Source organism: Vipera berus (assembly GCF_964194415.1).
Source record: "Vipera berus genome assembly, chromosome: Z".
In the NCBI taxonomy this organism is placed as follows: Eukaryota; Metazoa; Chordata; class Lepidosauria; order Squamata; family Viperidae; genus Vipera; species Vipera berus.
Window position 1 is genome coordinate 59,013,656 of NC_138205.1, and position 26,324 is coordinate 59,039,979.

Consider the following 26,324-nt stretch of genomic DNA (forward strand, 5'->3'; position numbering starts at 1 on the left):
TCCTTCTTTCCTCCTTCCCTTTTTCTCTCCCTCCCTCCCACTCTCCCTTCCTTCCTCTCTCCATTCCTTCCTTCCTCTCACCCTGTTCCTTTTTCCCTGTTGCTTCTTCCCTCCCTCCCTTTTCCCCTCCCTCCCTCTGTTCCTTCCTTTGCCTTCTCATCTCTTTCCTTCCCCTGTGCTCAGGAAGGGGTGATGGGAGGGGGAGAGATTACCAGCACTAACATGCTGCTGCTGGCCATTCCTATACCATGTGGGCAGGTGGGGGTAGTCCCGTTGAAAGGAATACCTCCTGGGGCTGCGAGGCTGGAGGTGCTGGTGTGTGTGTGTGTGTGTGTGTGGCGCTGATCTACAACCTGGTTGCGTCCATCAAAGCCAGAATGCACTCAGCCTAAGATCCATTGGAACCAACAAGGACCTGCCTCACCACCTCTGCCCCATCCCCCACCCCCGGGTGTGCACACAGGAGATGGCCAGCGCTGGCGTCCTGGGTGAAGTCAGCCTGCGGGACAAGACAGCCAGCAGGACTCCGGACTCTGCTTGTGCATGCATCCAGGGGGCAGGGCTTTGATGGATGCAACCAGGTTGTAGATCAGCACCCGGTCGGCCTGGGCTGGTCAGGGCCGACATGCGGCGGGCTAGTCCTTCGGTCTTTTCAGAGCAGGTCCCCGGGCCGCACAGAACATGTCGGGCCACATCTGGCCCGCAGGTCTTCTGTTTGACATGTCTGACCTAGAAGAAACTTGTAATGGTTACACATTTCTATAAAGTGAGAGGAATGGGGCTCACAAGCAATCTTTTTACCATTGGAGTACATGCACTTAGGAACAGTCTGCCCCATAGGAATTTAATTTGCAGGGTTGGCTTTCTGTAAGCTGTTAAAAATTAAGCTTCTCATAAAGCATTTAAAATATGAATTGATACCATCAATTACAGCACTATTCATGTTAACAATTCTATATTATGTTTTTTTGTTTTTTATTTTAGAATAAAAATTTTATTACTTTGTATTGATGGAAGTTGCTGAGAATCTCCTTTATTGCAGCAGAGATAAATCCAATAAATCAATAAATAATCCCATAAAAGATAGTTTAATGATTACCATCTATGTTTATTTACTTCCTCTCCTTAAAAGTAATAACAGATGGTGTAATGATGAGCTGAATGAGGTTTGTAAGCAATGAACGTAAGTATGCAGTAGTTCTGCCCCATCCCCCGTCACCAAATCCTCCAAAAACATTACCCCAAGGAAATCTTTCTATGAAAAAATGTTCTCTAGACTTAATTTTTATGATACAACTGAATAGAAAAAAGATTTTTACCCTCTCCCTTCCAAAGTATTTTTTTCCTTTTTTCTAACTCTATATGACCGAAGATGAAAGGAAAACATGTACTCACGCCAAATCATTGAAGTCTGAAAAAACATACATATGTCTAAAACTATCAATAGCAATAACAGGACAATCTGCTGGGCTCTTCTGAATGTGGAGCAAAGGATGTCTGAACTTGTCACAATCAGCATGTAAAAAGTTTATGGTACCTTGAAATTTAGAAGCAAATTTTAAGATTTTTAGAGAACGTAATATAAGAACATAAAGATAAATCACCATAATATATGTAAATATCTAGTTTGGGGTAAAAGTATTTTGAATATACAAAAGGTGTTGATAAGACCATTTTGTATTAATATAAATAGGTTAAATGCACTGTTTCAGGAAAAAACAATGTAATTTTAGGAGTATAGATTTATTTACAACTAGATCTTCAGAGAATTTTTAAAAAGTTAGTAGGTTGTAATAGCTGACTTTCCATTAAATGTGCACAAGAATAAGCCTTAATATTTTCAGTGGTAAAAGAGTATTAAGCTGAAATATTATATAATAAGAAAACACAGCATCAATAATTATCGTTCTTGTGGATAAGAGAAAACTAACAATTTTGCCAACTCAGTCTAACACCTAATTCAATTAATTAAAAGATATAATACAATATTCATATACATATACATACATATATATATATATATATATATATATATATATATATATATATATATATATATACATAATTACAGCAAACATCTACCTTTTTCACTTATTAACTGTCGTGCAACTTCCTGTTGGAACCTTTCTAAACTTTCTGTATCATCTTTCATATGAAAGAGTATAAGGAAAGGAAGACCCTCTTCTGTCAATTCCTATATAGAAAGAAAAATATTAATAGACCATCAATTTTCTACTAACTTTTAGTTAATGTACAGGTTTTATCTGTGTACTCATACACTCTTAATGAGGGATGAGTACATAAGGGATAAATCAGAAATTAATACAATACTAATCTCACCAATTTAATCAAAAGTTTTATAATCATTAAAAATTATATAATAAATAAATATAAGGATTGAACAAAAATAATTCTGTATATTTATTGATTAATGTTAACTCCCTCAAGAAAACAGTTATATATGCTAATTGATATAGAAGTAATCCTCAACTTACAACCAGTCATTTTATTTATTTCATTTATTAATATTTTTTTTACCCATCTCGCTGCAAGGTGACTCTGAACAGCTTACAATATCAAAACAAAACCATAAATATATATGTAAATGTATAAAATCACAATAAAAATGCAGTAAAAATGCAGAGATCAGAATGTACTGGGGAGGTGGAGGAGGTGGGAGTTGCTCTTAGTCGATCAGTCAACTCTAGTTTAGTACTCCCCCATTAAGTCCTCAAGCCAACTGACAGAGCCAGGTTTTCAGGCTCATGCAGAAGGTCAGAAGAGTGGGAACCAATCTCACCTCAAGAGAACAAGATCTTCTAAAGGAATAGGGTTGCAGCAGAGAAGGCTCTTCTCCTGGACTCGCTAGACACAATTCCTTGACTAAAAAGATCTGAAGCATGTCTCCTCTGCAAGCACCGATGACATAGTTCCTCAAGTAACCTGGACCCATGCCATGCTGATCTTTATAGGTAACCAACACCTTGAATTGCACGTAGAAGCAAAATGGCAGCTAGTGAAGCTTGCAGAACAGTGTAACATGGAACACTTTAGGAGATGCAAAGATTGTACATGCCACTGCACTCTGCACCAGTTAAAACTTCCAAATGCTTTCAAAGACAGGCCCATGTAGAATGCATTGCAGTAGTCCAAACTGGGGAGATCAGGGCTTGAATGACTGAGCACAGGATTCCTGATCCAAGAAAAGCCACAACCATCACACAACCCAAAGTTGTGCAAAAGCTCCCCTAGCTGTGACTGCCCTCTGCTCTTCAAGCTGGAATTACAAGTCCAGGAGAACCACCAAGTTGCAGACTAGGTCTGTTTGAGATGCAATTCTATCCAGAATTGGTTTAAAATCCTGGATATTGAAGCTTGGTGCACCGAAAGCCATTTGGTCTCGCCAGGGTTTAGTCAAAGTCTGTTGTCCCCCATCCATGCCCAAAAGCCTCTTACGCACTGTAAAATGGCAGCAACAGTATTATTTGGGTATAATAGGGGTAGAGATATAAAGTTGAGTATCATTCGCATACTGATGATCCCTTAAACCATGATGACAGATGATCTCACCCAGAGGCTTCATGTAGATGTTAAAATGTTTAAAAGGAGTGGAGAGAATAGACCTGTGATATGCCACAGAAGAGTGTCCATGGGCTGGCTCTCTCACTTTCTATCAATACTGATTTGGACCAGCCTTGGAGAAAGAAGACGAACCAATGCAAGATTATGCCACCCAGCCACAGATCCCATAGCTGGCCCAAAACGATACCATGGTCAGTGGTATTGAAGGCTGCTGAGAGGTCAAGAAAAGCAAGGATAGTTGTACTACCCCAATCCTGATCTTGCCAGAGATCATCCACAAGAGTGAGTATTTCTATCTCATAACCGGGCCAGAATACTGAATACTGACTGAAAGGGATTTAAATAATCCACTTCATCTAGAACCCACTGAAGCTGCCAAACAACTACCTTTTCTACCATTTTCTCTAAAAAAAAGGAAGATGGGAAATTGGGCAGGTGGGATCAAGTGATAGGTGTTTGAGGAGGGGGTGAATTAGGAACCACTCTTTGAAGTTATGGTGGCTATGGAATGGGTGCTTTATGGCTTGTAAGGCACCCTGGCCATCACTAATGGTCACACACACACTCCACAGTCATGTGAATGTATGTTGGGCAGGTCAGCTTTATGACTGGCCACAGCGTTCTGCAGTCACAAGACTGTGATTTGTGATTGTTCTTTCCAGTTTCCAACATGAATGCCCATTTAAATTAATGGGTTCCTTTAATGACCACTACAAAACAAAAGCATGACTGAATTCCCATTCCCAATTACAGTTGTTACGTTGAGGATTACCTGTACATATAGATTTTGCAAAATGCTTAGGCAATAGGAATACCACTCTACCTACTCATAAATCCCTTCTCAAATGAAAAAAAAATTTCAAATTGGTCTCTCAATTTGAAATAGTTTTTACTTACAGAATATCTAATTCAGTGAGAACTTGAAGTTATGACATTCCTGAAAAAAATAACTTTACAACCAATTCACGAATTCTGTAATCACCATCACAATCAGTGTAAGTTGACCTCTCTGATCTCTCTACTTTGCAACGGGGGGGGGGGGGGAATTGTTTACACAAATTGCTTGTTTTTTTCCCCTCCCCCTCTCACAGAAATGAAAGATTGGAGTAACAAAGAGAAATATAGAATATCAGATACAAAAGATGTTTTTGATGTCTAAAATTCCAAAAGGTACTAAAAAAATAATCATAACTGGTTGGTATCTTATACATTATAAAAAGCAAATGAAGAGTATATAGTTTTCTGCATTTTATTCATCATTTACATTGCTGCTCAAACATGTCCAGAGCAGCCTTTCTATCTGTAACAAGCATTCACGCTGGACTTCCAGATATAATAGACATCATCATAGACATCATCATCATATTGCTCAATATTTTTATTTACCTGCTTCTGAGAAGAAATTTTTATTAGTTGACAACTTAGGCACGAAAGGATTTATTTATTTTATTTAATTTAATCCCATTTATATCCCGCCCTTCTCTGAAGACTCAGGGCGGCTTACAATTTAAGCACAAACCAATGTGCTTAGCAGTAGCCTTCATTCTATGTATATGCCTGCTTATTAGGGCTTTCGCCCCCCCCCCCAAGCGGCATTATTACAAAGTCAGCTTATTGCCCCCAACAATCTGGGTCCTCATTTTACCTACCTCGGAAGGATGGAAGGCTGAGTCAACCTTGAGCCTGGTGGGATGCGAACCTGCACTAATTGCAGGCAGCTGGTGTTACTTAAGGAGGCATTAGCCCACTGCTCCACCAAGGATATTCTGGAAATGCATAAATACTCTATATATGTGTGTATAAACTTAGGATTTTAAGTTCCAAAATACACAGAAAATGGGTTTGAATTATCCATGGATGGGCCTATCTGTGGGTAAATGAGGTAATGCATTTTTATAGTACCACTATATACTCACAGATAAGCTAAATTAAAATTTCTTGAAAAATATGCCACCAATGGTTAAGCCAACTGTGAAAATTTAAAATCTAATCTGTTCTGGTAAACTACATTTATTGATACAAAGTATGAAAATAAATGAAGTCAATCAGAACATAATGAAAATATATACAGAATGTTTGAGAATTAATTTATCTGTGGGTGGCACATTTTTTATAGTACTTTGGTTAAAAATTCTAGGGTTGGCTTATCCTCCAATGGCTTTATAAAGTAATGAAAGGCATTTGACACTTAATTTTGGATTAAATCAATTTCATTTGTAACCATTTATCCCTTAAATAAAAGGCCAGAATAACCAGATAGTATTTACCTCTCCATTTTCAAATGTAATTTCACGAACAAGAGGAACACATTTGTCTTGAGTCCATGCATAAGCCAAGTCAAAATTAGTCATAGAACCCAAGTAAACCATATCTGGAGCATTTTCCTGTTAAAACATGATGTTAAAATTAAGCATAAATTAACACAGGAAAAGTAATATATTATTATAATCTCCAAGGGTGAGATGGGCAGTATCTAAATTTTATAAACAAAGTATAACTAAGAGGCCATATCACAAGGCAATAAAGGCATTCTGTTATAAACGTTTGTGACCTGTAGCAGCACATTACAAAATGCTTCACATACTATGGCCAGCAACAGTCAGTAGCAGTAGTTCAGTGGCTTGGAAACTCACAGAATCACTCATAGTTAATACCAACACACTATAACAAGCAGAAGGGTTCACCTTATCATACTATTTAGAAACATGTACATTGAAAATCTTCTTCTTGTTGTTAGTTGCGAAGTTCTGTCCGACCCATCGCGACCCCATGGACAACGTTCCTCCAGGCCTTCCTGTCCTCTACTATCTTCTGGAGTCCATTTAGGCTCACGCCTACTGCTTCAGTGACTCCATCCAGCCACCTCATTCTCTGTCGTCCCCTTCTTCTCTTGCCCTCAAACTTTCCCAGCATTAGGGTCTTCTCCAGTGAGTCCTTCCTTCTCATTAGGTGGCCAAAGTATTTGAGTTTCAACTTCAGGATCTGACCTTCTAAAGAGCAGTCAGGGTTGATCTCCTCTAGGACTGACCGGTTTGATCGCCTTGGAGTCCTCCAAGGGATTCGCAGGAGTCTTCTCCAGCACCATAGTTCAAAGGCCTCAATTCTTTGGCGCTCAGCCTTTCTTATGGTCCAACTTTCACTGCCATACATTGCAACTGGGAAGACCATAGCCTTGACTATACGCACTTTTGTTGGCAGGGTGATGTCTCTGCTTTTTAGTGTGCTGTCTAGATTTGCCATGGCTTTCCTCCCCAGGAGCAAGCGTCTTTTAATTTCTTGGCTGCAGTCCCTGTCTGCGGTGATCTTGGAGCCCAGGAAAATAAAATCTGTCACTACCTCCATTTCTTCCCTATCTATTTGCCAAGAATTGAGAGGGCCAAATGCCATGATCTTAGTTTTCTTAATGTTTACTTTCAACTCAACTTTTGCACTCTCCTTCTTCAAAAATCTAGCCTTCTTTAAAATACATTTTTATAATATTTTATTAATTTTATTAATTTTCCAATTTTACATTTGAGTATTTAAAAAGCAACGTGGTGACTGGGTTAATCAAAAATTCAATAACAAAATCTTTAGTGCAAATCTCAGGTTACAACTTCAGATATTTCTTCTCTTTTTCCCTTGACATTTACTATCTCGTATTCAAACTAGTACATTTGTAATTATATCAGCTCAATAAAAACATCATTATTACATTTATCAATAAATTTTTAGTTTATACGTATCTTAATTACATTCAATCTTCATAAATAATCCATATCCTGTTATTAATTTTTACATAATTTTTGACTTCTCATCAATATTCCAATTTAACCTTTGATATCCATAATTTTCAGACCTTTGGTGATCAAGATTTCCCTTATCTCACTTCATAACAAACAATAATGTCCAAAGTACACATTTTATTTATTTATTTATTCGGTTTATATACCGCCCTATTCCCAAAGGACTCAGGGCGATTTACAAGGCAAAATTTAAAAACAATCCAATATAAAATTAAAATAAATTAAAATAAATTAAATTAAGTCTAGCCACAAAAATAAAATCACAATTTAAAAACATTAAACCCCTCAGTCCAGACCAGATAGCTCAAAGAGCCAGGTTTTTAGGTCCCGGCGAAATGAACGAAGGTCGGGGGCAGTCCGGAGTTCCGTTGGCAGTTGATTCCATAGGGCAGGCGCGCCCACAGAGAACGCCCTCCCCCTGTGGATCGCCCATCGGCAATCCTTGACCGGCGGTACCCTGAGGAGGCCCTCCCTGTGGGAGCACACAGGACGATGGGAAATTGACGCTGGCAGCAGGTGCTCCCTTAGATAATCTGGGCCCATGCCATTTAGGGTTTTATAGGTCATCACCAGCACCTTGAATCTCACCCGGAGGGCAACTGGAAGCCAATGCAGCTCGCGGAGAAGAGGTGTTACATGGGAGTATCGGGAGACTCCCATTACAACTCGCGCGGCTGCATTCTGCATCAGTTGAAGCCTCTGAGTGGTCCTCAGGGGCAGCCCCATGTAGAGAGCATTGCAGTAGTCTAGCCGGGAGGTCACGAGCGCATGGGTGACTGTGTGTAGGGCATCTCGGTCCAGATAGGGCCGTAACTGGTGCACCAGGCGAACCTGGGCAAAAGCTCCCCTGGCCACGCTTCCTATATGATCTTCCAAACTGAGCCGTGAATCCAGGAGGACACCCAAGTTGCGGGCCCTATCAACGGGGGGTAACACCTCACCCCCCATAGTTAAGGATGGAAAAGATTGGTTAGTCTGAGATGCCGGTATACACAGCCACTCAGTCTTGGCAGGATTGAGACGAAGCCTGTTTCTCCCCATCCAAACCCGGACCGCTTCCAGGCAACGGGACATCACGTCGAGGGCATCACTGGGTTGGTTCGGGGTGGAAAGAAAAAGCTGGGTATCATCAGCATACTGATTATACCCCACCCCAAAACCACGAATGAGCTCACCCAGCGGCTTCATATAGATGTTGAACAAGAGGGGAGAGAGGACCGACCCCTGAGGAACTCCACAAACGAGTGGCCTCGGGGCGGACCTCTGCTCTCCCGTCAACAGCGACCGCGAGCGGCCCAGGAGGTAGGAGGAGAACCACTGTAAAACAGTGCCCCCCACTCCCAACCCCCTGAGACGCCGCAGTAGGATACCATGGTCGATGGTATCAAAAGCCGCTGAGAGGTCTAATAGGACTAGGACAGAGGAACAACCCCTGTCCCGAGCCCGGCAGAGATCATTCACCAGCGCAACCAATGCTGTCTCCGTGCTGTACCCGGGCCTGAAGCCCGATTGGTATGGGTCCAGATAATCAGTTTCCTCCAGGAACAGAGGGAGCTGAAGTGCCACCACGCTCTCAACCACCTTCGCAAGAAAGCGAAGGTTGGAGACCGGACGATAGTTGTTCAAAATAGCTGGGTCTAGGGCAGGCGTCTTGAGGAGGGGCCTCACCACCGCCTCCTTCAAGGTGGCAGGGAAGGTACCCTCCCTCAAGGAAGCAGTTATTACTGCCTGGAACCAGCCTCGTGTCTCCTCCCGGGCTGCATATACCAGCCAGGAGGGGCACGGGTCCAATAAACATGTGGCGGAACTCAGTCTCCTCATGATCCTGTCCACCTCATCTGGGGTCACAGGATCGAATTCACCCCAGGTAACATTCTCTAGACCGCTCGATTCCTCCCTGTCAGTCTCTGCCCAGTCAGAATCCAAACCGGCTCGAATCTGAGTGATTTTGTCCATCAGATGATAGCTAAACTCCTTGGCTCGCCCCTGCAAGGGCTCCTCCTTCACCTCCTGATTAAGGAGGGAGCGAGTCACCCTAAACAGGGCGGCCAGGCGATTATCTGCGGATGCGATGAGGGCAGCGAAGTAATTAGAATTCGCTGTCCTCATTGCCGTGAGATAAGACCTTGTAAAGGTTCTTAACCGCAACCGGTCAGACTCAGACCGGCTGGATCTCCAACAGCTCTCTAGACCTCGTCTCCGACGCTTCATCTCCCGGAGCTCCACAGAAAACCATGGAGCCCACCAGGATCTGTGCCAGGTCAGGGGTCGCAAGGGTACAACACGGTCGAGCGCCTCGGTCGCAGCCCTTTCCCAGGCATCCACCAAGGCGTCGGCCGGGCTGTGAGCGAGGGGGATAGGTATAGACCCAAGCACCGTCTGGAACCGTTCCGGATCCATTAGGCGCTTGGGGCGGAACCACCTGGTCGGTTCCGCAGCCCAGCAGCGGGGGGTGGCATAGTGGAAGACCAATCGCAGGAGGTGATGATCGGACCATGACAGGGGGACAATAGTTGGTGAGCCCCCTCCCAGATCATCAAACCACTGCCCAGATAAGAAAACTAGGTTGAGAGTGTGTCCTCCCCCATGAGTCGGACCCTGAATTACTTGGGTCAGGTCCATGGCTGTCATGGAGGCCATGAACTCCCGGGCCAACTCAGACGACCCTCCCAGAGAAGGCAGGTTAAAGTCGCCCAGAACTATAAGTCTGGGAAACTCAACCGTCAACCCTGAGAGGACGTCGAGAAGCTCGGGCAGGGCCGTTGCTACACAGCTGGGCACCAGGTATGTTAGCAACAAGCCCAACTGAGCCCCAGGGCCACACCTCAGGAGGAGGGATGCACTCCCGCCTATCTGTACAATAGTGGTCTCCCACGGACATAAGGTCTCCCGTATAACTACCGCCACCCCACCGCCCCTGCCCTGAGCCCGTGGCCGATGTAACACACAGAAACCTGGAGGGCAAAGCTCAGTCAGAGGGACACCTCCCTCTGAGCCCAACCAGGTTTCTGTAATGCATGCCAGATCCGCATGTTTCTCCTCGATCAAATCACGGACGAGGGGAGCCTTGTTCACAACGGACCGGCATTAAAGTACACCAGCCTGAGCTCAGGGGCCTGATCCCTCTCACCCCCAGATAAATGGGTACCAACTGGAGGGTCAGAGCACACCACCGCTTGAAGACAGCGGGGGCGCGATCCCAGGTGTTGATATGGCCCTCCATGTAATCGCCTGCTGCCGTTCCCAATCGTTGTGGGGATTTGAAACCCCACCCCAATGCCAGGGAAACCAGGAGACCCCAACCCTAACCCCATCTTGCTGGGAACCATTTCAGGCCTGGACTGACGACCGGTTGGTGGGGTACACCCCAATTCCCTCCCAACCCTACCATTCCCCCCCTCCCTAACCCTTTAAAACAGCCGGGTAGAAAACATATTAGGGGCCTCTTAATATATCTCCACCAGAGGCCCCTATCTATGCCCAACCACCTCTCGGGGTCCCAACAATTGGGCCCGTCCTTAAGGGGATTGGAGGAAAAGGCGGCAGGTCGTAACCAGGAGGGAGGTGCCCTCCTGAGGGCATACAGGTCGGCACTGGAGTAGCGCAAACGAGCCATATAATAATAAAAATATCCACATAGGGCAGTTGTTAACAAATGGGTAGTCAGATGGTATTAAAATAATATCAAGATGACATTTATATTGAGTCCGGAAAGTACCTCAGGTCCACCAATCCGGCTCTGCTCTCACCTGAGCCGGAACCAGGCAAAGAAAGCCCAACAGCCCTCTCACTACAGCTGGGCATCCAACCTGGGGTGGACAGAGTACGGGCTACTGGGATAAACCTACCCCAACTGGTCTCTCACACCAGTGGGGTGGTTGATGACCATTTTATCTATTTAAATATAATCTTGTTCTATTTCCTAAAAGTTATTTATTTCCCACCATATTAAGTCATCTACTTAATAATACAATATCCCGGCTTCCGGATGGCAAGGCGATGCGGGAGGCAGCCATTTCTTGGCTGTCAGCCTCGCAGCTCCGTAGAACCGCCGAAAACAGCGCTGATCAGCTGTTCGGCGGCTCGGAAGCCCCCACCTCGGGAGAAGAGGAGGGGGTGAGCGTCCAGGTAGGGGTAGAGCTCTCCGGGGCTGCCAGAACTTATAGTTTTGGCGGCGGAAGGATTGAGCCCCCCCGAAGCCTGGGCATGCTCCGGACTGCGAGGCGCCTCTGCTCCGGGTTTTTTGGAGCAGAACAGGGCGTTCGCAACCATCCCTGTTAGCAAGGAAGAGCTTTTGAGAACGAGGACGCAGGCAGAGCGAAGCAGGAGATTTTGGTGAAGATGATGCTTTGATCTTTAACTCAATGGACTTTGCTGAATCTGCATGTGAAAGTGCGTAGTTAACAATAGAGGGTGAAAATGGCGGCTATATCTTCTAAAGTTCCTGCCCTGAAGCAGCAGTCTTCGGTGAAAACTTCATTGTCCTCTGCATCTGAATCTGTATCAGCTTTTACAGCAAAAGATTTGCAGAATCTGTTGCAAGAGACTATGGAAAAGCAAATGCAGCAATTTGTTGAGATAATGGAGAAAAAGTTGGAGGAGAAGTTTACAGAGAAATTAAAAGAAATGAGAGCAGACATCACATCTGCAATAGAGAGCATGGTTAAAAGTATTGAGATTTTGGATGACAGAGTGGAAGATCTTGCTCAAAATGATATTAGATTGGAAGCCAAAATGACAGAAACTGAAAATGTAATAGAGAAAATGGATTATGATTTGATTTCGACACAGTATTCTCAGATGGAGTTTGCTTTAATAATCAGAGGCCTAATAGAAAATCCTAAGGAAAATTTGGAGAAAATGGTTTCTGAGGCTTTGGAAGGGGTGTTGAAGCGACCAGCAGATGAAATAATGCAAGATATAGATAAAATCTTCCATGTTAATTCGTGGATCGCAAGACAAAGGAAACTACCCAGAGATGTGGTGGTTTATTTTACAAAGAGAATGATTAGAAATAAGTTATCCAGGCCTCCTATAATATTGATTTTGTAATTGCTGAGCAAAAAGTTCTGATTTTAAAAGAGATCCCTGCAAAGATTATAAGGAAAAGGAAGGAATTTGCTTTTTTGACACAAGAATTGAGACGACGTGATATTAAGTTTAGATGGCAAATACCAGTGGGTATGGTGGTGACCTATGAAGGTACAAGGTACTGTTTTACCACGGAGATTCAGGCACGTGATTTCTACAGTAATGTTTTAAAAGCAGTCCCCATACCATCTTTGGAATCTACAAAGAAAAAAGGTGAGAGAGAGTCTCAACGTTCCAGAGAGAACCCGCAAGTTGCTGAAGGGTTAATGCAGGCAGATGTGAAAGATACAGGAGTGGGTCAAATTTCATTATCACTGGAGAAGGCCAGAAATTGGAAGAGGCGTGTTACTTCTGGACGAATGAATCAAGCCTGAAGATTTAGTCACATAACTGTAAGAGACAATAATGTAATAAGGATTATGGGAATTGGAATTGCTAGAAGGACTAAATATTTGGGGATATATTTTTTACCCTTATAAAATAATTATGTAATATTTCGTGTTGCTTTAGTTCTAAGATGATTATGAAAAGTTAATTGGGAAGATTTGTAGTAGTGTTTATTGATATTCTGTAGGTTATGATTTGTTATTTGGATGAAAAATTTTAAGCTTTTAGTTGGATAGAAGAATAGTTTTATAAAATTGATATAAATTGTTTTTTTTTGTGATTGAAGTTAATTTGTAATATTTTTATGGGTAATATTGGAATAGGTCACAGGTCTGCAACCCGCGGCTCCGGAGCCACATGCGGCTCTTTCAGCCGTCTCCTGTGGCTCCCGGTCCTCTGCCATGTGCAGTCCAAAAAAAAAAATGGGACTAAAAAAGTTCAACCAATCAATTCAAATATGCAGGGTAGGTGCATATCTCGCCTTGGCTCCACTCTTCAGTCAAACCCTGTTCTGTGCATGTGCGCATGTACACACATGCGCACACATTTTTTGCGGCTCCCAGTTTTTCCTTTTGTGAGGGAACCGGTTCCGAGTGGCTCTTTCACTGTTTCAGGCTGCTGACCCCTGGAATAGGTAATAGAATATAAGAATATAAGAATGATGTGATTATATAAAAATTTCTTAAGTTTGGAAAGTAATCTATGGTATTTTAAGTTGTATAACACATTAGGATAATGTGAATTTAAAGCTTAGCTGGAATGAGGAATAGTTTTAGACAATTGATATAAATTGGTTTATTTGAGATTGTTTTTATTGGGTATCAGATTGGAAGGTATTATTTTGTATTTGAATAATCATTGATATGATATATATATATGTATGTTTGGAATTTACCTATATGAGTTAAAGTTTGATAGTTTGAATAGTTTAGGATTGTTTGCGTAAGTTAGATTATGATTGTTTGTATTTTTATACCCTGTGTTGTGGTATTAGATTGGAAAGTATTATTTTGTATTTGTATAATTATTGATATGATATATATATATATGCTTGGACTTTTCTTATATGAGTTAAAGTTCGGTAGTTTAAATAGTTTAGGATTGTTTGCATAAGTTAGATTATGATTGTTTGTATTTTTATACCCTGTATTTTGCTCTGGGAAGCGGGGGGGGGGAGGGGAAAGGGAGGGAGGGGTTGGGGAGGGGGAAGAGGGTGGGGGGGAGGGGGTTGGGAGGGGTTTTTTCTTCTTCTTTTTTTGGTTTGTTAAAGATAAAATGTATTGTAAAACTTTTTAATAAAAAAAATAATAATAATACAATATCCCCTTTAATAAATCAAAACCATTATATATATTGCCTGGGTTAATCAAAAAGTCAAACATATTCATGATAATTCATTTTCTTTTCCCTTTTAGATCTAATTTTTCAATATTAAACAAATCAAATCCTTATTTTCAACTAGTTTCCAGTTATTTTAAATCTACCGTAGTTTCCGGCGTATAAGACTACTTTTTAACCCATGAAAATCTTCTCAAAAGTCAGGGGTCGTCTTATACGCTGGGTGCTGAAAATTTAGGGACAGGGCTGGCTAGAAAACCTGGAGTGGATCTTCCATTTAGTCTGCGCAGGGAAAGCAGCACCAATTGGAGAAGCTGCAGTCTGTGATTTTTTACAGGCTGGGGTCTGGGCGTCTTTCCTTCTAAAGTTGTAGAGCAGCTGTAGTATATCCCAACTTCAAAGGCAGGTGGGGAAGGCAGCAGCCACAGCAGCGGCTTAGCTCTAAGGACACATTTGACTCAGGAACTGGGCAGGCTAGCTGGAAAACCTGGAGCGGATCTCCCATTTGGTCTTTTTTTAAAAAAATCCCATTTATATCCTGCCCTTCTCCGAAGACTCAGGGTGGCTTACAATTTAAAGCGCAAATCAATGTGCTTAGCAATAGCCTTCATTCTGTGTATATGCCTGTTTATTAGGGCTTTCACACACCCCCAAGCAGCATTATTACAAAGTCAGCTTATTGCCCCCAACAATCTGGGTCCTTATTTTACCTACCTTGGAAGGATGGAAAGCTGAGTCAACCTTGAGCCTGGTGGGATGCGAACCTGCACTAATTGCAGGCAGCTTGTGTTACTTAAGGCTCTGCGCAGAGAAAGCTTTAGAGTGAATTAGGAAAAGTGAAAAAGTGAATTAGGAAAATAGGGAATGGTTGCTGGAATCAGGGGCTGCCACAAAGAAGAGGGAGTCAAGCTATTCTCCAAAGCACCTGAAAGCAGGACAAGAAGCAATGGATGGAAACTAATCAAGGAGAGAAGCAACCTAGAACTAAGGAGAAACTTCCTGACAGCTAGAACAATTAATCAGTGGAACCACCTGCCTCCAGAAGTGGTGAATGCTCCAACACTGGAAGTTTTTAAGAAAACCACTGGACAGCCATTTGTCTGAAATGGTATCGGGTTTCCTGCCTTAGCAGGGGGTTGGACTAGATGACCTCCAAGGTCCCCTCCAACAACTTCTTCTTCTTCTTCTTCTTCTTCTTCTTCTTCTTCTTCTTCTTCTTCTTCTTCTTCTTCTTCTTCTTCTTCTTCTTATTATTATTATTATTATTATTATTATTATTATTATTATTATTATTATTATTATTATTATTATAGTTTAATCCACTTGCACTGTTTTATGTTTACATGTTTGATGACAAACAGCCTTATGTTTATAAGTGACAGTTTTCCTACTAAGCACCTGCATGTCATAAGCATTTGAATTAAAATTACCATATTAAAATCAAATCTGATGTTTTTTATTTTTTATTTGGTGTGCGTTGGAAGAGGGGTAGTCTTATATGGCGAGTATATCCCAAACCCTATAATTTAACAGGAAATGTAGGGGGTCGTCTTATACGCCCAGTCGTCTTATACGCTGGAAAATACGGTAATAACCAAAATTCCCCTTATCTCAACATCTCCCTTTAACCCTCTAATTGACTATATAAAATCCCCTCTAATGAATCAAAACCCCAAGTTTTTCAACCTTATTCTTTCTTCCTTTGCCAACTAGGCTTCCATATCAGCACTTTTAAATCATCAAATAAATCTCCCTTCATTCTTATATATGTTAGTTGAATTAAAGAAGACCATTTAATTGCCAATTTTCTGGAAGGACTAGCCCATTCATTTAGTTGTCACCCTGTTATTCCAGTCCCCCATGTTTGCTCTATTTGTCTTCAATCCAATCTGTTCTTGTTTCTCAAATTTCTTCTGATTTGTATAGAAAGTCATTTCCATTTTCTGTGTTGTTACTTCCTTTTCTGGGTTTTCCATCAGCTGTACTTGTTGCTCAATTGAGTCTTCTGTCTTAATATTTAATTGTTCCACTTCTGTTATCTTCTGCATTGTTAGTTCTTTGGTTGTAGTCAAAGTTTGGCTTTGTGCATCTAAGCTGGCATCTTAATCTTTTATTTTAGGTCTCATTTTATCACAAGCTGAAAGAATTGTTTCATGTATTGCTTTCAACATGGCAATTTTTTTTACTGATCTTCATCCATCTTTCATGTGTTTATAAATAATCTTTCTAGTAAAAGTTGTTTGTCAAGCAATAGTCAGTAAAAGTTTACATTCACAGTTCAAGAAGGCCAATTTTACTGCCCAACTGAATCTCTCACAGATGGTGCCAAGGTCAGGAAAGTTTTATCATATCTATGTTCTGGGCTCTGAGCCAAGTCTCTTTTTAGGAAATAACAAATTGCCATGCCAAGCTTTACCACAAGATTTCACTGATACCATTTAAGATTTTCTTCTTTTTTTTAAAAAAAATCCTGAATTTCTCTAATTCTTTTTCCAGTTTTTTTTGGTAGATAAAAACAAAAGTAAAGATAGGAAAAATTTTGGTCCCCAAATCTCAGAAATATATGAATCCACTTAGATTAAAATTGTTCTTTTAAAGCTTTGATTCCCCTGGGTAGTCAGACACCGCTGTTCTTAGAGGGTGGAACAGAAATTCCCTTCCCTCTCTCCTCACGGGGAAGATACTTCAAAGAGCTTTTACAGGAGGAAGGTTCTTAGATAAGATCTCACCCACTTTCATCCACATTCTTTTTAGTGTGCTTGGTAGTAAGTTTGACTTTGGCTGTCAGCAGCTTAGTGATGAGCCATATTACTATGGCTGGTCTTTTCCTCGTCAGTTTGAAGAGCTGACGCGGATCAAGCGGAAGGGCTGCCACCCTTCCGCAATCAGAGGTCCTTTCCTTGCTCATTGCCCCTACAGGGCCACTTTCGACCCTTTCCAGGGTCCCCCAGTGGGCTAAAACGAGGTCACCTCCATGCGTCCATCAGGGCTGCAATCACAAACTGGAAGCCCCAAATACAATTTTTTAAAGACTGATATTATCTTAACATACTGCAAATTCTTTGTTTTGCTTTGCTTTTTTAATTCTTGCTATAGAAGTAAATACCTAAGTACAGGGCTTTTTTTGTCATAGAATGCACCGGGAGTTTCAGCACCGTTTTTCTAATGGATTTTCCAGAGTTGCGTTCTTTTCCTATTGTTGCCCTTCCTATCCTCATTTGCTTTTGATAATGCCCTGCTGGCATTACAATGCAAACAGGATACCCTCTGGTGCTGTCTGCCTCCTCTAGGAGGAGCCATGAGGTGCCAAAGCACCACAGCCAGAGCGTGGCTTGATTGGCTGGGTCGAACCATGTGGTGTGGAAGCCGATGGTGGTGGTGGGAGACACATAAACATGGAGGCTGTCTTTCATGAGAGGGTGAGTGAGCCTTTTGCCTTTCCTTACAGAAGGTGGTGTGTGTGTGAGGTTAAAAAGAGGCAAAGTGAGAGGAAAGAAAGGTTGCTGGCGTGGAAGCTTGCCTGACAGTGAAACTTTGCTGTTTTGGTTCCTTGGGTAGTTCAAAGGCTGGGATGTCTACAAAAATCTCTTTTTAGTCTTTTATACTTTATATTCAAACTGCAGAGGGGAAGAATAAGAATAAAGCCTTGTGATTTGGAGGTATTATTATTAATAATATATATTAATTATGTATTGGTCAGATGTAAAGGTAGACCTCCAATATGAGGCTTAATCAAGTCTATTAAATTGGGTTTAACTTAAAGATAAATTAAAAGTAATCTGTTCACTGACAAAGTTTCAACTTTAATTTGTTTCAAGTCAATATCCATATTAAACCCCAATTGTAACTTTTTCCACCTTGTTTGACAACTTCTTAAAAATAATTCAATCTTTTTAAAAGCAACCAAATTTTGTTTTATTGGGCCAATTTCATTCCACATAGAAAGCTGACATTTCCACTCATTAAACTAAATGGGTATGCCAGTTGTTAATGTCCCAAAAGATTAATAAAATGCCTTCTTGTAATTTAAAGCCACACAGTGCATGATAACATTAATAGTATTAACTTATCTTGAACAAAATCCTAGTCTTTTAGATACACTAAAAATTGAAGGGGTTTTTTTTCAACTACAAAGGTAAAACTTGTAGGGTAGGCAAGGTAGGTTGTATGATGTGTGTGAGTTCTGGCACCTTTTTTTTTTTTTTTTTTTACAAAAAAGCACTGCCTAAGTACAGAAATGTTTGTTATTGGACCTGTTGCATGAATGCATATGATAAGTAGAAATTCTACAATAGTCTTCATTTTTTCTTTTTGGCTTTAATGTTATGCTTTTATTTTGCTCATCATCCAGTGTTTCTCAAATTGATGGATAGTGATATAAATTGAATAAATAAATACTATCAATAAAATTGTTCAAGAAATTGAATTATAGTACTGATTTTCACGATATGTATTCAAGATTAAGTATAGTAAGAAATATAGTTGAAAATATAAGTAATTAGGAAACAGAAGTAAATTGGCAGGAGGTTATAGTTTTTTAATTTCTTTTCTTATGAAGCCTTCATGTCAAAATGCAAATTTTTAAACGCCCCCTAAGAAAGCTATGGCTTTTTTGTTTTTGTTTGCAGAAGAAAAAGGATAGAGGATTTTCTGGATTACATTCTTAATTGTTAGCTAATTATCTGAGGGACTGAGACTGGTCTATTTAGTTATGCCTAAGCATAAATAAAGGGACGCGGTGGCTCAGTGGGTTAGGATGCTGAGCTTGTCGATCAGAAGGTCGGCAGTTTGGCGGGTCGAATCCCAAGTGCCGCCTAACAGAGTGAGCGCCTGTTACTCGTCCCAGCTTCTGCCAACCTAGCAGTTCGGAAGCACATAAAAATGCAAGTAGAAAAATAGGGATCACTATGGTGGGAAGGTAACAGCGTTCCGTGCGCCTTTGGTGTCTAGTCATGCCGGCCACATGACCACGGGGATGTCCTCGGACAAGCGCTGACTCTTCGGAACCACATTGCAATTTTCTTGGGAGGGTACTCTATTGAAAACTTATCTTATTTATCTACCAGCTATTGCATTTTATTGTCTCCTCAAAGTTTGCAAATATCTACCAATTAGAGCAAAGAGGGTTTGTTATATTTGCAAAGGTATCTATTTTGTTTGAATAACTAACCCTATTTTAAAAAAGTATTTGTAGGTTTTTAGATTTCTGATTTTCTGGGAGAAACCTGCTTGTGACTAACCATAATCTACATGTTTGAATTGTAAATTAGAGTTTATATGGAAAACAGAGTAAGAAGAAATAATTTTTCTGCAATTTCACATTATATGAAAATGTCTTGATTTTATTTCTAATCCAACAGCTGGAGATAATTTACTGAAGGTTCTAGGATTCAATCACAATGCCAGCTAACAAAATGAGTATTGAGTCATAGGAAAATTGGGCACTAACCTTTGATCGATAAGGGTAATTATTCTGTAAGCAACAGAGAAGTTAACATTTTCTTAAGAACATGATTATGACTTGAATTAAAGTATCAAAAATCTTTAAAAAGGTATCAACTTTTGGATTCTCAAAAATCAATCCCTTATACTGCGATGTCACAGCAAAAAGGCCTACCATATAGTGAATGCTTCAAAGATTGGTAATGTAACTCTTGGGAGTTTTCTTTTTGGAATGAGATCTATCCTTTTGGCGTAAGAACTTTGCCTAATTATAGAGTCTGATGCTCTGAATACAAGAAACTCTAATATCAGTTTTAAGTTCTAGGATCCAATTGTTAGGACCAAATATGTCAAAAGACAATTTAAGTTCAGAAACTAACAAACTAGACTTATAAAATGATTTAGAATTAAAAATGCCCTGCTTTAAATAAATTGCCTGAGGTACTGACAATGGCCCACAAGGAAAAACAGAGTTGTTCAGTTTAGTAATCTGGAAATGCTACAACTATCTACTAAAACAGATCTTTTGTCTGTAAGCTGATAAGACCAGAGAATTCTATTATATGGGCAAGTGTATATTTCTGAAAGGAAGTCTTCAGAGCCATACAGTATCCCAAGATGAAAAAAAATCTATTAAGAAAATAATAAAAAATAATTAGAAATGAACTTAAAAACTAAATAGAAACAAAAAACCAGAGACAACTACAGTAAAAACCATTCACTGTAAGAAAGGCTTTTCTTGTGATTGTTTGGATGGATGTGGAAAATCATGAAGTATATAGATCAAGAAGAAATATAAATGAAATATGAATAATAAATAATAATTTGGAAGCCTAGAAAATGCTACCTGAGCAAGTTATATCTGTATTTCTATAAGAATGAAATCCAGTTATTAGCATCATATACAGGTAGTCCTCGACTTACAATAGTTCACTTAGTGATCGTTTGAAGTTACAACAGCTCTTGAAAAAGTGATTTATGACCAATTTTCACACTTACAACCATTGCAGCATCCCTATGATCATGTGATTTACATTTGGATGCTTGATAACTGATTCACATTTATGACGGTTGCATTGTCCCAGGGTCATGTGATCTTTTGCAACTTTCTGACAAGCAAAGACAATGAGGAAACCAGATTCACTTAACAACTGTGCTACTAATTTAACAATTGCAGTGATTCAGTTAGCAAATATGGTGAGAAAATTCATAAAAATGGGGCAAAACACACTTGATAAATGTCTCATTTAGCAACATAAATTTTGGGGTCAATTGTGGTTGTAAGCTGAGGACTACCTGTCTGCATACTTTTAAGGATTTGGACTAATTTTAAACATTTCATCAAATTTAATAGGTAGGGGGGGAAAAACTTACCCCTGTTGGCTTATATATTATGTTGTCCCCACTAAATCGTTCTGGTTTCGAAACAAACCTAAGGATTAAAATAATTTTGTTCTTACTATTCTAGGATACAAAACAAGAAAATAAATACTGGAATAGCAACAAATCTTTAGTCATTGGCTAAACTCGGATACCATGCTAAAGTATCATTTATTTTAGCCATTATTTATTAGCTAAAGCAAATAAATTTAACTGCTTTTCTACCCCACACAAGGATATATTTATTCAAACAACACATTCTGACTTGATTATCACTCTAAGACTTGCTAACTGCAGTGAACAGATCAGCTAATTAAGTTTAAAACTCTAGTTTCCTATCTGAAAACACAGCAATGGCACTTTTGCTTCTTAGTGCTTTACAGCCCTTTCTAAGCAGTTTACAGAGTCAGCATATTGCCTCCAACAATCCTGGTCCTCATTTTACCAACCTTGGAGGGATGGAACGCTGAGTCAACCTTGAGTTGTTCAGAATCAAACTTCTGGAGTGAGCAGTGAATTAGCCTGAAGTACTGCATTCTAACCATTTCGCCACCATACCAAACATAGGGGCTCCTCAATTTCTCTGCCTCCTAGGCCGATTTTCCAAGGTTGAATGTGTATAAGATAGACATAACAGAACTAGGGCTGCTGTTTTATGGAGAGACTAGTTTCAAGACCAAATTTGAAAAATATATTTTTTAAAATTGTTTTCATACCATTATTAAAGAAAGGATGCAAATATAAAACTTAATCATGTGTTAATTCATAAGGATAAAAGTTATATTTTCAATAACTAATATACTTCTATTTAACCTATTGCAATTCATACATTTAAAAAGCTTACCCAAATGCAGCTAGGAAGACACAGTCATCGTGCAAAACATTTGCTACTCTTTCAAAGTTCCTGTAATTATCGGAGTCTTTTTGTTCAAAATAGCCAATAATGTTTCTTTTACTGCGCTGTAACACATAAAACATACATAACACTTTAACTCACCCTTTAAAGAAATTAATATTTTCATTAATTCTCCAATTCTTTAAACAGAGCAGATGATGTCTGTTAGAATCAAATGTAATATTAGCATAAAATCATAGTCCAGGATCTCAAGTACACCCTTGTAACAAAAAAATGTACAGAGAATCTTGAAGGTATTAATCATTAATAATAGTTATTTTATCCATTTTGATTAACCACCTATATTTTCATCAAAATAATGTTTTACATGTGCCTGTGTAGAAAATATCCATTTCCATTTATGAAGATTAAAAGGGTTAAACAGAACTTTTTTGAAAATGCTAACAAGCCGGGGAGATGGTTAGCATATAGACTGAAAAAAGAAAAAGAGAAAAAACTGATAAATAAGCTACAAGATCACAAAGGTGAATTATAGTTTCAAAATGATACAATTAAAAAATACATTAAAGACTATTGAGATACTTTACAATGCAGAGAAAATTCCAAAAGAAAAAATACAGCAGTATTTTAAAAAAGCAGACTTACCCAAAATTTCAAAGAATATTCAAAATATCTTAAATGGAAAAATATCAGTGATGGAGATTATAGAGGCTATAAAAACGAAAAAAATGATAAAACTCCAGGTCCAGATGGATTACCTGCATAGTTTTATATATCATTACAAGACATACTAAGTTCTATTTTGAAAGAACTGTGTAATGAAATACTCCTGGAGGCTAAAATACCAAATAGATGGACTAAAGCCAATATTACTTTAATACCCAAAGAAGAATCTGATCTAACACAAATAAAAAACTATAGACCAATATCGCTATTAAATGTAGACTAATAGTAGAAAAACTAAAGAAATTTTTGATCAAATTTGTACAAACAGACCAAAATGGTTTTTTACCTAAAAGACAGATAAAAAATAATTTAAGAATGATTCCAGTTAGGACTTCCGGTGGCAACGCTGCACCGATGGCGGCTTTTTTCAGCTGCCCATCCTGAGGTTTCGTCAGAACTGCGGAAACAGTGAAAATCAGCTGTCCTGCAGCTTGTAAACCTCCCCCTCGGGAGAAGAAGGGGAGGCGAGCTTTCCTCAGGTAGAGGTAGAGCTCCCGTAGACCTCCAGAAATATCTGGGGGTCAGAGGGTGAAACCTCCCTCAGAGCCCAAGGCTTTCTCCGAATCCAGGACGCCTTTGCTCCGAGTTGATGGGGCGAAGCTAGACGCCACATCCACATCTGCTGATTATAGCGATCTGTGATTGATTTGAAAGCAGAGCTGGTCAGGAGGAGTTACATTTGCATGTATTTGGAACTTTAACTCGGGGAGTATTAATTTTCTCCATACCCTAATTTCATTTTGAAAGGGAAAAGATGGCGCCGGAATGGTTTTCTTTTGTTTTTTGAAAGAAGAAAGCGTGAAGAAAGAGATATATTTTGTAACAAAGTTTGAATAACATATTGGATTTTTGTGTATTTGAGAGTTTTTAAAGATTTTTCTGGGACTTTATTTATCTTGAAGTGCAGAGGGAAAGTGAAAGCGATAAGGGAAAGTGAATTTTAACAAGCGGGGAAATGGCTTTAAGACAGCGGGGAATTGCTGTTGTTTCTAAAAGTTCAATTTCCTCTCCTGTAACACAGCCAGCAGTGCAATCCACATCGAAGCCCAAATCTCCTTCACCTTCTCCCCCACCACCTGCATTTACACTTAAGGATTTGCAGGATGCTTTGAAGCTTCAAGCTCAACAAACAGCTCAACAAATAAAGGAGGAGATGGCTGATCTTTTTGAGAGTAAAAATAGAGAGATGAGAGAAGACATATTGCTCGCACTCCAAGGGCTGGCCACACACATTGAATGTTTAGATGATCGTGTGGATGAGGTTGTGGAAAACAGTGCAAAATTAGAAAGTAGAATTGCCACAGTTGAAAATAAAATTGATAGAATGGAGGATGAGGTGACTATTTCACAATATAGAGACATGGAATTTGCCTTGAGAATAAGAGGGTTGAAAAAAAAACCATGTGAAGACTTGAAGGAGGAGGTAGCAAAAGATATAGCTCCCGTTTTGGGATGTGATCCTGAGGAATTATCAAGAGAGGTGGATAAAATATTTAGGGTTAACTCCTGGATTGCGAGGCAGAAAAATTTACCTAGAGATGTGGTGATTTATTTTTCTAAGAGGTCACTCCGAAATGCAATTATCCAGGCCTTTTATCAACAGATTTCAAATTGCAGGTCAGGATATTATAATTTTAAAAGAAATACCTCCAAAATTTTTGAGAAAGAGAAAAGATTTTGGTTTCCTGTCTGAGGAGCTTAAAAAATCGTCAGATTCAGTTCAGATGGGAGATACCTATCGGAATGGTGGTGAATTATGTAGGGACACGATATCGACTTAACACGATTTCAAAGGCAAAAGATTTTTATATTCATGTCCTGAAAGCAGGTTCACCACCATCTCCACGACTTAAGAGAAAAGAAGAAAAGTTGGAAGATAAACAGCAAACTGAAGGTGCAATGTCATTGGTTGCTGGAGAGGCACAGCAGGCTGAGTCTACTGAACAGTTTTTAGTGTTAAAGGATGATCCAAAGGAACAGAGAATGACACAGGCTGCACATAAACGTAAAGAAAAGGAGCAACTGAAACAGAAGATAGATTCTGGTTCTACAATACAAGGTCCTGTTACTACTGAGGCGGTGGGAGGAGCTAGACCGAAGAGACCAACTGAGGATCTTCAGGCATTGTTCTATAGGCTTCAGGTCACAAAGAATGGTGACAAAGTTCCTGACTTCAAATGTTAATGGCCTGAATTCACCACAAAAAAGAAAGTATTTCATTACCTGAAGCAACATAAAAATGATATTGTTTGCTTACAAGAAACTCATATTTGTCCGAAAGACCAAAGGTATTTGATTAATTCCCAACTGGGATTACATTTTATTGCATCTGCTCCAGATAAAAAGAGTGGAGTGGTTATCTACTCAAGAAAAGACTTACCAGTTAGATTAATTGAGACTGATATACAAGGAAGATATGTTATTATTGAACTACTGTTACAGGGCAAGAAAGTTCTCATTATTGGATTATATGCACCGAATCAACAGCAAAGAAAGTTTTATAAGCTTTTACACGACAAAATAACTCAACTGGATTATAAATCTGTTATTATGATGGGTGATTGGAATGGTGTTTTGGACTCATGTAAGGATAAGAAGGGATCTTTTAAAAATACCCCTAATCATTCCAAACTGCCTAAAGCCTTTTTTGATTTGAAAGATGATTTGGAATTAAGAGATATTTGGCGTGAGCGAAATTTGGAGGACAGAGACTTAACTTTCTTTTCAGACAGGCATCAATCGTTTTCTAGAATTGATTTTTTTTAATTACTAATGATCTTTTTTCTAGGGTTAAAAAGATCAAGATTTTTTCCAGAACACTATCGGATCATAGTCCGGTATGGATGGAGTTGTTTAATGAAGATGGGATTAGAAGATCTTGGAGACTGAATGAACATTTATTTAGATATGATGAGTTTTCGGAGAAATGTAGGGAACATTTGAAAGAATTTTTTGCTTTGAATATGCATAAAGGTACTTTGATTGAAATGGTTTGGGATACTAGTAAAGCTTATATGAGAGGGGTTTTGATTTATATGCATAATAGATATAGGCGTAAGCAGATGCAAAAACGTAAAGAGTTGGAAGAAGAAATTAAGTTGAAAGAGAAAGCTCTTATTTTGAACCCATTAGATAAGAGAGTAAGGGATTCAATAAATTTGCTGAAAGAGCAATTTAATATGTTAATGGCGGATCAGGTTGCAACTAACTTGCGGTATGCGAAACATAATACTTTTTATAATGCAAATAAACCTGGTAGGTGGTTAGCTTATCAATTAAGGAAAAAACAGAAATTACGTACTATAGAGAAAATAGAATATAAGGGTAAAGAGGTTTATCAACAAAATTTGATTAAAAAGGGTTTTTTAGATTTTTATGCAAATTTATATGCTAGTGAGAATATACAAGCTTTAGATATAGATAAGTATTTACAGGAAGCACATATTCCTACGCTCTCAAATGAGCAATGGGAGGAGATGAATCGATTAATTACTTCCGAGGAAATCATTTCAGCAATTAAACAGTTAAAATTGGGTAAGGCTCCTGGTACAGATGGGTTATCTGCAACTTATTATAAATTATTATTTGCAGAGATGGTAGAACTGTTAAAGGAATTATTTAACAATATCCAGGCTGGAGGGGTGGTGCCTTCGTCCTGGAGAAGGGCTTTTATATCGCTGATTCCAAAGGAGGAGCAAGATCCCACCCAACCAAAGAATTATAGACCTATATCGCTT

At 39.5% G+C, this 26,324-nt stretch overlaps 1 protein-coding gene and 1 long non-coding RNA gene across 3 annotated transcripts in view; one reads left to right on the forward strand and one right to left on the reverse strand.

Annotated features, from left to right (window-relative positions):
• Positions 1-17,566, forward strand: part of LOC308678266 — a 70,336-nt gene extending 52,770 nt beyond the window's left edge. The window contains exon 3 of the long non-coding RNA XR_014028629.1: positions 17,474-17,566. This is a non-coding gene — a long non-coding RNA (uncharacterized lncRNA). The remainder of the gene's footprint in view (positions 1-17,473) is intronic.
• The window catches only part of ERP44 (endoplasmic reticulum protein 44), a 164,239-nt gene that overhangs the window by 6,686 nt on the left and 131,229 nt on the right, over positions 1-26,324 (reverse strand). Inside the window, exons 6-11 of one of the 2 annotated variants that reach the window (XM_081345345.1) lie at positions 21,850-21,965; positions 21,000-21,057; positions 19,633-19,656; positions 5,850-5,966; positions 2,083-2,194; positions 1,396-1,537 (exon numbers count right to left, since the gene is read on the reverse strand). In XM_081345345.1, coding sequence (XP_081201471.1) covers positions 1,396-1,537; positions 2,083-2,194; positions 5,850-5,966; positions 19,633-19,656; positions 21,000-21,057; positions 21,850-21,965 — 569 coding nt within the window. The remainder of the gene's footprint in view (positions 1-1,395; positions 1,538-2,082; positions 2,195-5,849; positions 5,967-19,632; positions 19,657-20,999; positions 21,058-21,849; positions 21,966-26,324) is intronic. The other variant, XM_081345346.1, reaches the window with a different exon arrangement.